The sequence below is a fragment of the Budorcas taxicolor genome, chromosome 2, assembly GCF_023091745.1.
Source record: "Budorcas taxicolor isolate Tak-1 chromosome 2, Takin1.1, whole genome shotgun sequence".
In the NCBI taxonomy this organism is placed as follows: domain Eukaryota; kingdom Metazoa; phylum Chordata; class Mammalia; order Artiodactyla; family Bovidae; genus Budorcas; species Budorcas taxicolor.
In genome coordinates this window covers 8,357,523-8,372,621 of record NC_068911.1, presented here as the reverse complement: position 1 = coordinate 8,372,621, position 15,099 = coordinate 8,357,523, and the positions used below count along the sequence as shown (strand labels likewise).

The 15,099-nt window shown below is 47.8% G+C and overlaps 1 protein-coding gene across 3 annotated transcripts in view; it reads right to left on the bottom strand.

Annotated features, from left to right (window-relative positions):
* Window positions 1-15,099, bottom strand: part of PRKRIP1 (PRKR interacting protein 1) — a 34,144-nt gene that overhangs the window by 3,704 nt on the left and 15,341 nt on the right. The window contains exons 6-7 of one of the 3 annotated variants that reach the window (XM_052656642.1): window positions 5,350-7,611; window positions 4,462-5,145 (exon numbers count right to left, since the gene is read on the bottom strand). The exons of 1 other annotated variant lie outside the window; for it this stretch is intronic. In XM_052656642.1, coding sequence (XP_052512602.1) covers window positions 7,511-7,611 — 101 coding nt within the window. In that variant the 3' untranslated portion in view covers window positions 4,462-5,145; window positions 5,350-7,510. Of the gene's footprint in view, window positions 1-4,450; window positions 5,146-5,349; window positions 7,612-15,099 lie in introns of those variants that run through there. One more of the 3 variants, XM_052656650.1, reaches the window with a different exon arrangement.

The window sequence follows — 15,099 nt, the reverse complement described above, 5'->3', positions numbered from 1 at the left end:
TTAAAAAAACTTTTAATTGAAGTACAGTTGATGTACAACGTTGTGCTGTTAAGAGGGTGGCTTCCCAGGTGGCTCAGTGGTAAAGAGTCCGCCTGCCAATGCAGGAGATGTGGGTTCAATCCCTGGGCTGGGAAGATCCCTTGGAGGAGGAAATGGCAACCCACTCTAGTGTTCTTGCCTGGAGAATCCCAAGGGCAGAGGAGCCTGGCAGGCTGCAGTCCATGGGGTCACAGAGCTGGACACGACTGAGCGAGCATGCGCGATCACTGATAAGAGGCAGAGGGCTAACACAGCTCTGTAAATCTGTCATCGCCCCCTCCACTCTCAAGATTGAGGAATGATCAGAAGACATGGGGGAAGGAAACTGAGGGTAATTATCAGTCAGATCCATTTCCTCTGCCTGCATTACTCAGGGTCGTTTGTTCTGAGACCAGTGTGTCAACGAGAAGCACATAGCCTAAATGGTGTTTGTCAGTTGTTTCCCGGGGGCTTGGAGTCAGCTGTGTCTAGTTTGAGCTGAGCTGGCTAAGGCTGGATAGGACCAATGACTCTCCAAATGGGCCGGCCCATGTGTCCACCTGGTGACCTTCTGACCTCGAAGGGTAACCCTCAGATGGTGCTGTAAGCAGACCCACTTTTGAACATGCAGAGGCCTGTAGCTTAGTTACACCTGCACAGAAAGACAGCTGTCACAGCTGTCTCCAATTCCCCATCCCCTCTACCCCCGCACCTCAGGCTGCCTCGCTTTACACCATGAACACCAAGAGCCCTTCCCCTTCCAGGTGAACCTGAGAGTTGTTCTGTCTTGTTGCTCGACTGCCCTGTGAATAAACCCTCCCTTTGCTGCAAACCCTGGCATCTCAGCATTTTGGCTGCTGCATGTTGGGCAAAATGATCCTGGTTGGTAACTGTCACAAAGGGCATTGATCCTTTTTTTTGGGGGGGGGGGTCTCTCTTCCTCCTCACTGATGACACCTAATTGTTCCCTTTTGCTAAACATTTTTCATTTCTGAAGAAATGAAACTGAGCAGGACTTGGGGGTTGGGGGAGCTTCTTGGGGACAGCCTCTTGTGTGTAGATTTACTGCTGTACAGCAAAGTGATTCAGTTATATATATGTGTGTGTGCATATATACACATTAATATTTTCCATTATGGTTCATCATAGGATATTGAATATAGCTCTGTGCCATACAGTAGGACCTTTTCTATTCTAAATATAAAAACTTCCATCTGCTGACCTCAACCTCCTGCTCCGCCCCTCTCCCAACACCCCCTCCCCCGTAACCACCAGTCTGTTCTGTGCAAGATTCTGTCCCGCAGGTGGGTTTCTGTCGTTATTACACGATTTTTTTTGCGGCACTCACTGAACTGGGAGCAGAGTTAGCCGCTGGACTGTCAGGGAAGTCCCCGTCTCTGACTTCACTTAGTGTGACCATCTCTAGCTGGATCCGTGTTGCTGCGTATGGCATGACTTCATTTTGTATGGCCGAGTAGCTTTCCACTGTATATATGTGCACCTTTACCCAAAGATCTGTCGATGGTCATTCCACTTGTTTCCATGTCTTGGCTACTGTGAGTATTGCTGCGAGCATAGGGGTGAGTGTACCTTTTTAAATGACAGTTGAGTCTGGGTATGCGCCCAGGAGTGGGGCTGCTGGAGCAGTTACTGTGTTGTCGCACCGAGGGGCACGTCAGCCCCTGGCCGGCTGTAGCTCTCGGATCTAGTCCAGCAGCCGTCTAAGCAGCTGAGTCGCCGGGACGACTCTGAGTGCTGACTGCCGACTCAGTGTCCGGGCCCACAGCAGTTCGGTTTTGTGGTGAAGGACACGAGGCTCCAGTTCTGGTCTGGGAGACGTCACTGGTGAGCAGTGGGACTCTGAGTGCGATCACACCAGGGTATCTCCCCTACTGGGTTCCTGTGGCTGGAATTTGTCCTTCTTGGTGTGGAGGGGGGGAAGCACAGGACTTGGTCATCTGGTTTTGAGCACAGGGCTGCTCTAAGTGGAGCCTTCCCTTCTGGGCTGAGGAATCCCTCAACCACCCCGAACTGTGTGGGCCAGTTGGGAAACTCCTCATTAAACCAAGGCTGGCTGGCGTTACCCTTCTCTGGAACAACAGATAGGAAATCTCCCATCCTCGTGCTGGGAACTATGATCTGAGGGGCCTCTGAGCACTGGGTTGCTGGTTCTGATCTGTTTCTGATAATACCAGCTCTTTGAAAAGAAAAGAAATGAGAGCTCTCTTGCCTCTTGTAGTCTCCTAGGGTGTCTTACAAAACTGGGAAACTTTCACCAGATCTCTATGAAAACAAAGATGACTTCGATGTAACACCATGTGGACACAATGTTTAGACTTCGGAGAAAAATGGCCAAGATAAAACTCTTGACAGTCTAATTGTTTCCTTTTTGCATATGCAGTTAAGAGAAATCCAGCTTGATAAAATTTTTCAAAATTCCTACCCTGAGAGCAAAAGTTTTCCTAGGTACAAAGCCGAAATTGTAACTTCCATTTCCTTTAAATGCAAACACAGCTCGCACTGTCTGAGACTATGGTTTTAGCTTAATAGGTAGAACCTGAACTGAAAGGAAATGGAAAAGCCTTTTAAAATCAAGTGAAACTTATTTCAACTGCTGTAAGTTAATGTGTTAAAACTACATGAGAAGCATTATCAAATGAGTGATGATAAGCCTTAAGTAGTATTGTATGGGTAAATGTCATTAAGTGTTCTAGAAACTAGATGTTATCAATCCTAATTGAACGGTATTGTTATCAGTCTTAATTCTTGTTAACACATTACTGACTGGGGAATTTTTGCAGGAACGAATGCCTCTGGCCAGCAATTCGTTATGTCAGTGAACGTGGAAATGTCTGATCAATAGTATTCAGACAACAAAAGACGTATTAGGACGTCTCTGGTCAGTAAGCTGTTGAAATACTGTATGTCCCAGCAACTTGGTTAGGCTTGTCAGCTGCACTGTAATCATATCCTTAACTGCGCCTTTTCAAGTCCCTTGTCATTCATAGGTGATATTTCACTGATGCTTTTGCAAAAATGCTTCATCTTTAAGAAGGCTCACAGAAAGGACTTTCTGGCAAGCGCAAGGTTCTGATAACTTTCAGATCACACTGACGAACTGGGTAAGAAATTAATTCTAATGGAAACCCTGATGGCTTCATCAAACTGTTAACAAGATCAAGGGTTAGTTAACATGGGACTGAGTTAACTGATGAATACAGTTATAACAATTTTTAGTCTGTATCTTCTAGACATAAGGAAATCTTTTTAAAAAGTTAAATTTGATATTCCTTAGGAAAAATTCTGGCACAATAGATTTTAAAGAGTCTATACGATCAATTACACTTAGGTAAATAATCAGGCCACGTTTATCAAAACGACTTAATTTGGCAGTGTTAGCTGCTCACTCGTTTCCGACTCTGCAATCCCATGGACTGTAGTGTCCGTGGAATTCTCCAGGCAAGAATACCGGAGTGGGTTGCCATTTCCCTCTCCAGAGGATCTTCCTGACCTAGGGATTGAAACCAGGTGTCCCACGTTGCAGGCAGACTCTTTACCGCCTGAGCCACAAAGGATAACTTAGAATGATTGTTTTGATAACATACCTTTGTGGTTACTGAGCTTTTGTATATGCTGAGGTGGCTGTATTATCTACATCAAAGATGACCTTGTTGTTATGTTATAAAGTCTAAGTTTTAAAGGAATATCCCAAGCTTGTTTCTGAAGCTGATCACAGTGATCTGTCTTCGGATTAAGATCAGACGCCCCATGATCCACAACCAGGAGATTTACATACTGGAAGAGACATCATTTATTAAGACTCTCTCCAACCTAAATGGAAGACCTAGCAGGCATTTAGTAGCTCAGTGGAAACTGAAAGAAACCGACTCTTGAGTGAATTATTTCCCACTTGAGGGCTTCTGCACTGGACTGGTCTATAGAAAGGACTGCTGACCTCCAACAACACTGACACCAGGATGAGAGAAAGACAACCGCAGTGTAGACAGCTAACCCAAGAACCTGAACCGGGTCTGTAAGATCACCGTAATTCAACTGAGCTGGTCACCAAATGTTTGTCTCCCTATCAAAACAGGAAGTTTCATTTCTAATCATACTTCTGACTCCAATGTTCAAGACAGAAAATTCTCTTGTCTGGTTGAGTACTCGTGACATTTATCACCACTTGCTTTTAACTCTAACTCTAAAAGCATATGAACAGTGTTTGTGTGACAATTTGGTATAAATGATAGTGTATAGCCTATAAAATTAGCATACCTGTGAGCTTGTTCACTATGTTTAATTTTTCTCATGATAATATATTTAATATTTTTATATGTTTACATGTAAATATATATATAAAAGGAGGCCTAGCATTGAGGGACAAGTATTTTGAATCATCAGTGCTTTCTCCTGAAAGATTTGCAAACAAGGAGGAAAATAATGGCAACTTTCACATACCAAGGTATGGAGAAGTTATTGTGGCATATACAGGCTGTTATAGTTTATCAAACATGCACTGTATACATCTACTTTAAAGAATGTATTTACAAAATCAAAATGACGTAACTGTAGTTCAGGCATTCAGTATGGACCTGGGTGCCTATTATGGACATGGGTTCAGACACGTTCCTGCGTTACTGAGAACCTGAACTTTCCGAACTGTATCAGACTCAAGGACACACTCAGCTGCCATGAAGTGTGTCTGTTTAGGAATACAGGGAGTCCCCTACATATAAATGAGTTCTTAAGTCCAACAAAGTTAGTCTAGGTGCCTAACCAACACAGCCGCTCTACAGTACTGTGCTAGGTTCCTGCTCTTGCCACAATACAGAAACAAAAACCATTTTTAATCTTACAGTACAGTACCTTGAAAAGTACAGTCATACAACAGCTGGCACTGAGTGAGCAGCTAAGAAGAGTTACCGACTGGAGGAGGGAGACAGTAGAGCTGAAGGACCGTCAGCAACGGGAGATGGAGGGCAGGTGCAGCTTCACTCACACCTGAGCTGGATGGAACATATTTACATCTTTCCAAGTTCGAAACTTGCAGGTTTGCATGTAGGGGACTTCCTGCAGTAATCAGCAAGACAGCTCAGGCTGTAGCTTCCCAGCAGAAGGCGCTAGATTCTTTGGGCAGAAAAGTACCAGATGATAAAACTGCTTTACATTTTAACCACAAAAATGACGTGCAGTGGCCAACAGCTCCTGTTTTATATATATATATACACACATATATTTTAAAAAATAGCCCTGGAGAAGCTGAAACCCAAATAAATAGAGAGTTAATTCAAAAGACTCCTTGGTTACAGAATTTATATAAAAATGACTCACTCCAAAACTGATTTTCCTGGTTGCTCTGGGTATATGGCAGGTGTGTTTGGATCTCTATCCTCATTGCACTGTGTCTGATTTTCAAGTGTTTGTCCAGGTGCTGTGACAAAGCCATCAGAGAGGTAATGTTTTCATAATACAAACGACTGGCACCAAGCAACTTGAGAATTCTTTTAAAGATGAAAAGAATTTGAAAATGAAAGTCAATGCCTTTCTCCCACATTCTTGCACAAATTACAAATGAGAAAATGAAGAAACACAGGAAAGCAGTCAAGAAAGACAAAATAATTCAGCCACACACAAAGTCAAGGCCCTCTAGTTCAAGGGCTATAAGTAGTATCTTGAACCACACCCTTGAGTTGTTTTGCAGGTTATTAAGATTTCCTACCAGGTGAAAGAAGTTACCTGGCCGCTGACCACCAGCAACGTAGACCCCAGTCGGGCAGGAACCAGAAAGCTAAGAGTCCCCAAACATCACCCAGTTACTCACCATCAACCAATCAGAACCGTACATGAGCTGATCACACACCCTGTGCCCCTCTCCCTCGCAGTCTTTTGGGCTTTTGAGCACCAGCTGGCCTGTTCTCCTTGCTTGCTGCCCTGCAGTGAACTGGGCTGTGATAACACCAAGTGCGGTGTCACTCGCCTGGTTCTGCCGAGTGGATTGGGAGAGTGGATCCAAGTTTCTGGTTGCTTACAGAAAGCCTGCGAGTCATTCAACCTAAGGCACTAAAAGCCCACTGCACGTCACCAGGAACTGCTGGAGGACATCTCCTTGAGTAGCGTCTTCTGACATCCAGTAAAGGTAAAAACAAGCACCCAGTCTTGTCATCTGCTCACCTGCCCAGCACACATCTGCCGCGGAAGCTCCGAGCTCCTGGCTGGGCGCACCGGGCAGGGACTTGCCCGGAGTTCTCTGTCCCATCAGAGGGAGGGCCAGAACTCAATCCCAGGGCTCCAGGCTTGAAGCACAAGCTCTGACACACACACTTTGAGGGGACAAAGGAAACCAACAATTCAAAGATAGGAGGACACAGAACTAACCGGTCAGCCCCTAATGGAAGAGAAACACCACTTTCAAAATGGACAGGCTGTGTGCTGATTTATGAGGGCTGACTTTCCATTTCAGCTTCCTGGGAAAGAAAATTCCTGTGACAAACTGTGCAAAGACAGACGTTATCACAGACATCACATGGCTCAGGATGGAGCCAGGGAAATCAAGAAACGTAAGATGTTTCCTTGTTTCCCTTCACTGGAAACCACTATCTCCTTAATTCTATCAAACTTTCTATAAAAGGCACAAGGCAGACCTAGAAACTTGGGGATACCAAAAACCATGATGGAAGGCTCTAGTTAGAAACTCTGTCTCTCCCGCTGGCCTGAGAGGCTGCCCTCAGTCACCTTCCGTTTTCCGCTTAGATCCCCTTTCCCCTCAAAGAAAATGTAGCTTTTGGCCAGTGTCACCTGCGGCCCAGCGGGGGCCCGCAGGCCGCCTGCTCTGGTCCATCCGGGCCCCGCAGGCCGCCTGCGCTGGCCCAGCCCAGCCTGGCTCCTCTTCCTGCTGACTTTCTATACCAGTTGGTTTTCTGCAGTCCTCCTCACACGCCAAGGTCCCCTCTGCCGGCTCCGCCCCGGGTTCAGTCCCAGGCCTCCCTCTGCAGCTGGTGGGATGCGCGGAGGGAGACGAGTCCTGGGGCGCAGTCTGCACCCTCAGCTGAAGGAAGCGGAGGCCCCACGCCCTGCGGTGAGGGCTCCTTCCAAAGCCGAGGCCGCTTCCTCTGAGTCTGGGACCAGCCCCCTCCCTGTCGTGTCGTGTCACGGCCTCTCTGCAGCTTCTGTAATCAGCATGTCTCGGGTCCGAGCAAAACCTGGAGTTTTTCTGTTCTTTACTAAACAAACATTCGTTTCACAGAAACCAGCCCCAAGCTCGTCACTGTCCACTTATGTGAGAGCAGGCCTCGGGTTCCCCTCTTTCAACGAGGACATTAATGAACCCCGCTCAGCAGCGCCCTCGAGCGTCCTGGAGGCCAGTCCTCTCCCTGCCAGCCGAGTCCTGCCCGCAGCGGGGCTCCCACCGTGTCTCTCATGAGGCTTTGGGGAGGGCGTTCGGAGCCCCGGGCCCAGGACGGGCCAGGCTCAGACAGCTGCGGGGCCAGCCCTGTCATCGCCCCGTGACGAAGCTGGGCGCGTCCTCCTCCTCGTCCTCCATCCCAGACGCCTCCTCGGAGCCACTGGATGGCTGCTCCTGGGTCTCACTGGATCCTGCAATCACACGGCATTTGGATCAGCGATACACACATCCACTCGGAGAACCGGGTTCCCTGAGAATGGACTGCTAGAGAAAACCCAGGCACCAGCTGTCCCTGGACTGGACAATGAGGAGCCGGAGAGGTCCTCACGCCCATCAGCCCCCAAGGCCACCCCGGGAATAAACGGCCAGTCCCAGAACTGACCTACCACTGCTGGGGGGGTGGACGTCATCCCTCTAAGAGGGTCCAGCCCACACGAGATCCTGACACCCCAGAAATCGGGCCTCACTGCTTTTTTATATGTGGTCCCCTCCCTAGTCCATCGTCTTGGCAAGGCAATGCCCCCAGCCGCCCTTTGCCATTGAACGAGGCTGACTACACCTGCTCACGTCCCTGCTCTCGCCCCATCTGCAAAGGGACTTTCAAAAACCACGCAGCAGAGGGCCCCGACCACAACAAACATGTCAGCTCCTAGCTCTTCCCACAGACCCAGAAAGCCTCCCACCGACACTCCATGTGCGCCTCCGAATCCCATTGTCTTCCCTGGCGTGTCTGCCAGTACCCACAGTGCCGCCGAGCAGACTGAGAGCAGAGCACCAAGACAACTTGTTCCCGACTCCTCCTGCTCCCCCTCTTCTTGCAGCAGGGCAGTGGGCGAGAGCCGGGACGAGGCGGAGCCAGAGCCCACGGAGCCCGCAGCTGCCCTCCAGCTCCCTGATGACGCCAGGCGGGCACGGTGGGCGCCTCCTGCAGGAGTGCAGGAACTCATTCCAGCGCCCACAGGCATGCAGAGCTTGGCTACTGCTGCCACCTCATCACAGGACCAAAGAGCTTCAAGGCCTGGGGGTGCCCAGGGCACAGCATGGTCTGTTATCCACTTTCACACCATTGGCTGGGACACTAAAGAGTATTCACGGCAAGGGGTTGAAATCACCCCTACGATTTAATTCCTTAGGATTTTCCTCCTCCTTAACCTCATGCCAACGAGAATGAGAAAGTACAAATGATGAGCATGTTTTAGTGGCTAAGATTTGCAGCACACCTATCACATGACAGGCGCTGTGTGAAGTCTCTGCACGTCTATACCCTCTTGTTTAATTCTAACAACGGTCTATGAGATGAGTAACACTCCTCTATATCCATTTTACACATGAGGAATCAAGCTCAGAGAGGTTAAGTAATTTGCTAATCAAGGTCTCCCAATCAATAAAACCAGGACCTAGGATTCCAAACTGGACTATGTGACTTCCAAGCCTCTGCCTACCTTGCTTGCAAAAACGCAAAGGGAAATGGAGACAAGAGAAACTCGAGGTGACAGTCATAGAAAAGAACGAGATACAGCCCTCTGCAGCAACGTGGACAGACTGAGATGGTCAGCTAAGACAAACATCCATGGCATCACTTACACGTGGAACCAAAAAATGACACAAACGAGCTTTTTACTAAACAGCAACAGACTCAGAAAACAAACGTATGGTGTGGGGATTCTGTCGGGGAGGGATCAATTGCATACACACACTGCTACATACAGAACAGACAGTCAACAAGGGCCTGCTGGGCAGCGCAGGGAACTCTACTCAGCACTCTGCAATGACCTGTACGAGGGCTTCCCTGATGGCGCAGTGGATAAGAGTCTGCCTGCCAGTGCAGGGGACACAGGTCTGCTCCCTGATCCGGGAGGATCCCACACGCCCTGGAGCACAACTGAGGCCCCTGCGCCTAGAGCCGCCGCTCCACAGCACGAGAACCACCGCCACGGGAGTCGCCCTCTCCACAGCTAGAGAAAGCCCACACAGAGCAGCAGGGCGGGGCAGCCGAGATAAACACACAACCTCGATGAGAAAAGAATCTGGAAAAGGACAAATGTGCAACCGAACCTCTGCTGTACACCCGACTCTAACACACACTGTGACTCTATCACGCTCCATACAAAGAAAGAAAAATGAGGGGCAAGCAGCAACGACGAGCATGCTGAGTGGACATGGAGGACGCGGCCTAGTCACACAGTGCAGTGATTCGGCCTGAAAAAGGAAAAAAAGCCCTGACGGGGGCTGCACCGGGGGTGAACCCTGAGGACACTATGCTGAGTCAAACGGGAGTCACAGGATGATGAACGCCCTATGATCTCTGTTACAGGAGGCCCTGAGAGCCCCAGATTCAGAGACGGAAAAGGAGATGGGTGGCTGCCAGGCGCTGGGAGGAGCGGGGAGTGGGGAACTGCTGTTTCAAAGACACAGGAAAATGAAGAGAGTTATGGGAGTAGATGATGGTGATAATGGTTGTACAATAATCTGAATGTATTTAGCACCACTGAACTGTACTGATGGTAAATCTTGTGTTATGTGTATTTTACCAAAATTGTAAAAAAAAAAAAAAAAAAAGAATGTGGGGGCAGGGAAGGGGAGAAAGAGAAAAAACATGCTATGCAGAGACCAAGTGAAAAACTAGAGAGGGACCAGACGCACAGCTCTGAGCTCCCTGGACTCCTCGGGCAGTGCTCCCTGAGCACTGGTCTGAGGTCGTGGGCACTCAGTCTCCACCCTGAAGGCAAGGCGCTCGGGGGCTCTGCCACGTGTACACCATTCCCCATTCACCGGCTGGGGAGCTCTGCTCTAGGACCTGCGCTCCCAGCGTGCAACTGCTGATAATTTGTTCTGTTCTGTAACTTAGTCATCACAGGCCAGCCTCAAGCCTGAGAACCACCAACCACATCCAAAGAGGTCTGAACAGGCAGGACAAGCGCACAGACTTTCATCCTGAATTCTGATCTTAAAGGGACTGGACAGTTAAGAGACGTCTTTGAGCTCACCGAGTAGATAGCATGAGCAAGGCTCAGCCTCCCGAGCTGAAGAGATGAATGGACAAGGAGTTACTGCTGAAAATAAACAGTGGCAGACATGTCCAAGGAAGGCTGTGGGGATCTGATCCTTTATGAATCTTGTGATAGGTGAGCGTGTGGAGATGGCTGCTGGTGGGCAACAGAACCACAGCGGAGCGGTGGCCGCGCGAGGAGACATCATCCCGTCACAGCCTGGACCAGTGCGAACGATGGCTGCGCGCATCAGAGGCTCAACGGTGTCCACATGCCCCCTCCCCTGCATTTTACGATAAAAACTGGGTTGTGTACATTTTATTACTGAACACTTTTGTTAAACTTTTGTTAATTGCTGGAGGAAAAAACCCAGTAAAACACTCATTAATCTGGGTGTCTGGGGAATGTGGTGTCTGGATGCCCAAGATGCTGGCTGGCTGAGGAGAGCTCAAAGCACTGCTTGTGGCTGACAAGCTCTAAACACAACTGGTTCCTGCATGCAGGAGACAGGCTGTCGGAGCCTATAAGTGTCTCTCTCCGAGATGAGAAACTTAGGAATCTGGGGACAACTGAGACCCAACGCAGTCGTTTGGCTCTTCAACAAAGTTATTTCATTCTCCAATAAAAAGAAACGGGAATCAGGGGCATGGCTGAATCCTAGGTTAGGCGCTGAAAATACGTAAGACAAGTCCGGACTACCTTGTAGTACCAGGAAGTAAGGAAGTGCTGTTGCAAACAAAACAAAGCCCCCAAACTCCACCAATGATGGGAGTCTGTGAAAGGGACAGGAACTATATAAAAGAGCCCCCAGTGGCCAAAGCTGGAACAATCAGAGCAAGAAAATAAAGTAGTGTTGGATTAAACTTAAGAGTAGAAAATAAGCATCTCAGAGTCCACAGTTACAAAGAAAATGAGGACCAGACAAATCCATGTGGAAGAGTTTCAAACAGCTGATGCAGCACTTCCGCCCTCGTGGAGGGGCTGCGGAACCCCCACCCCTTATGTGCGGGTCGCGCAGGGTGACTTCCTCCCAAAGGGTGCAGCGTGGGAAGGGGAAGCAAAGAGTCGCCATCCAGTAGAGGACCCTGATGAGCTCTGCCTGAGGAGGGCATCAGGGGCAGCATCAACGGTGACAAGTCCTCCTGATAAGCATCCAGCCCTGACGTGAGAATGGAACCTTATCTCTGTGGTCTTCTTCCTCCAAATAACTAACTCATGAGAAAAACGCCAGACAAATCCCAACTGAGGGACATACTATGGAACACCAGACCCTTGAAACTCTCAAGGTCATCAAAACAAAGTCTGGGGAACTGTCATCGCACAGGAGCTGAAGGCTACGTGATGATTAAATGTAATGTGACACCCCGCATGGGATCCTGGAACAAGAAAAAGGCACTAGGTAAAAAGTAAGGCAACAGAGTATGGGCTTCAGCTGCTACGCGCATCAAGACCGGTTCATGAGCTGTGATGGATGAGCCACGCTAACTTAAGATCTTAACAACAGGGGAAACCGGGCACATGGGAATTCTTGGTACTATACTGTACTGATTCTGTAAATCTAAAATCATTCTAAAACCAAGATTATTATTATCATTTTTAAAAGACACTGCCTACCCTCAGGGAACCGAGACTGCGACTGAATAAACACATTATGTGATTTAGCGGATTCCGTAACCAAACCCTGTGGGAGCAAAGTGGGAGGCCGGGGTGGGGAGGGACAGTGGGGAAGGTCTTACAAGGAGAGGAAGGTGCAAGATGAGCAGAAGCTTTCTGGGCAGACGGGGAGTTGGGAGCACGAGAAAGAGAGCACAGAGGCCTGCACAGGAGCAGAGGTGGGAGGACAGTGACAGAAGCTTGGTGAGCAGACGACACGTGGAAGGGAGCCAAGGTCAGAGAACAAGGGCGGGGAGACGGGAAAGGGTGGGCATGCAGGGCTGCTGGCTAGGGTTCAAGCAGTCACCCTGGGGGTCAGCGCAAGGCCAGTGGGGAGACACTGTGTGGGATCAGCTGCGCGCTCTGTGGGCGCCCATTACTGCCTGGTCCCTCAGGCCCCTCAACTGTAAAATGGGGATAGCTGTAGGGCTGCTGTGAGGATTTTGTTCATACCTCAGAGCACTTAGAACTGGGGCTACATAGTAAATGTTCAATAAATGCTAAGGACTGTTACAAGTAAGAGTGAGGCCGCTCAGTCCTGTCCGACTCTTTGTGACCCCATGGACTGGGGCCTGCCAGGCTCCTCCATCCGTGGGATTTTCCAGGCAAGAGTACTGCAGTGGGTTGCCATTTCCTTCTCCAGGGAATCTTCCCAACCCAGGGACTGAACCCGGATCTCTGGCTTTGCAGGCGGACTCCCTACTGTCTGAGCCATCAGGGAACTGTAGGAGAACAAATGGCAATCCAGCCTGTTCTGGAGAGCGCTTTGGAGGCTGTTCAGGGTGGGTGGGAAGAGCATGGAGGCTGCTACCACAGTCCTGCCAGAATTGGATCTATAGTTTTGTACGTTTTTTTTTTTTTAATATGGTAAAATGCACACCATTGCACATCGCTGATGGCTGTAGAAACTGGTACTACTTCTTTGGAAAGAAACTGCCAATACATTTCAAGAGCCAAAACCTCTATATTCTGTGATCTAATAATTGCCACTGCTGGAATTTTACCCAGAAAGGGGGAAGGGAGACAGGTTCATAAATTCACTAAAATATCTTCTAAAGAAAAGAAAAACTGGAATCAGTCTAAAGTCTAACAAAGGGAAGGTGTTAGGTATATCATGGCATGTGAATTGCTGGATATGATCAGTTACTGAAAAAGTTGTGAAGGACCAGAAGTGCTTATAATGTTAAATAAAAGTAAGCAAGCGGAAACACGTTCATACACTACAATTGTAACTACATACAGATGATATGCTCACATGGTGAGATTAAAACAAAACGGACTGGGACGTCCCTGGTGGTCCAGTGGCTGGGAATCCGCCTTGCCATGTGGGGGACGCGGGTCTCATCCGTCGTTAGGGAATGAAGATCCCACACACCTCAGGGCAACTAAGCACCAGCAGCGCAACTGCTGAACCTGCGCTGCCATGAAGGATCCCGCATGTCGCAACTAAGACCCAACAAGTCAAATAAACAAACATTTAAAAGAGAAGAAGATGGACAGAAAGAAAGGTGATTAGGATGATGATACTTGACCTTTTCCCATTACTCTTACACTACTGTTTACAGACAATTTTAAAATCTAGGTATCTGAGATTTTATTCACAAGACTGTAAGAATACTAGGTAAAATGCCACTGAGTGTTATTGAAGCTGATGTTAACTTTAATAAAAACAAAACAAACAAAAACCCAAGACGATAGATGAATGAACAGACTGGAAAAAAAAAATCCTTCCCTGCACAATGGAATTATAAGAACATGGGAAAATATTTGTGATATAATGTTATGTGATAAAAGGACAAGTATAAATATGATAATTATGTAAATAAGTTTATATGATAAATATTAAAATTGAAATAAACGTCATGAGAATGTTAAAGTGATTTTTTTAAGTAAGAATTACGGATAATTTTTTAACTTTTTTTCTTTCCTGCGTATTCTAAACATTTCTAAAATGATTCTGTATTACGTTTACTCTCAGAAGACACAAAGGATACGCATGGTTTCCCAATATAGAGAGTACGTGGCACTCAAACAGTTCGATCCAAAGCAAACTGAGTGTCTTCCCAACACCAGATACCAGCTGAAATAGGAGTCGTACTAACTGGAGACGCTTCTGTCCCTCTCCCCCATGAGGAAAACACTCAGCAAAGGTCTGGAGACATTTCTTTTTGTCAGTGACGGAAGGGAGGGTGGGTGCTGCTGGCATCTAGAGGGCAGAAGCCAGGATGCTCTTAAATACCCTACAGTGAACAGGATATCGTTCCTCACAGCAAAGAGCCATCTGGCCCAGAGTGTCCACAGTGCTGCGGCTGATAAACTGCTCCTCCCGCCCCGGTTTTTAAATAATCACGACAGGCTCGGTGAACATCCGTCTCTCAATAATGTTAAAGACATAGAAAAAAACATTTTTTCCTTTTGCAGAGAAGTCTGTTAACTTTCATTTATAATGTACAGTAGTATTATCTTTATCATGTTGTATATTACATCCTCAGTACTTATTTACTGTGTAACCAGAAGTTTGTTCCTTTTGACTACCTTCATCTAATTCCCCTTCTCCTGACCTCTGCAGCCCCAAATTGGATCTCTTTTCCTAGGAATGGTTTGAAGTATCAGTACTATATTAGTTCCTGGTATACAACATAGTGATTCACTATTTCTGTATGTTTCAAAACGATCACCACGGTAAGTCCAGCTGTCAGCTGACACCGTACAAAGATATTAACGTTACTGATGATACTCCCCACACTACACATTTCACAGCTGTGACTCATTTATGTTGTAAGTGAAAGTCTATACCACTTTATCTCCCTCACCTGCTTCTCCCCGACCCCAACCCTGGAGAAACCGCCCTGGATGTACTTAGCAACACATCACCTTAAGGTTTCTCTGGTAGGTGAGCCAGGGTCACGATTAACAGTGGTGTTAGAATATACTGTTTGAGGATTCAAGGCTTTAATAATCCAGACTGGCTTAACGCCACCCTGTGGTATCATTCTGACAAGTCTCACTTCACTGAACTGCTGGACCGGCACAGAC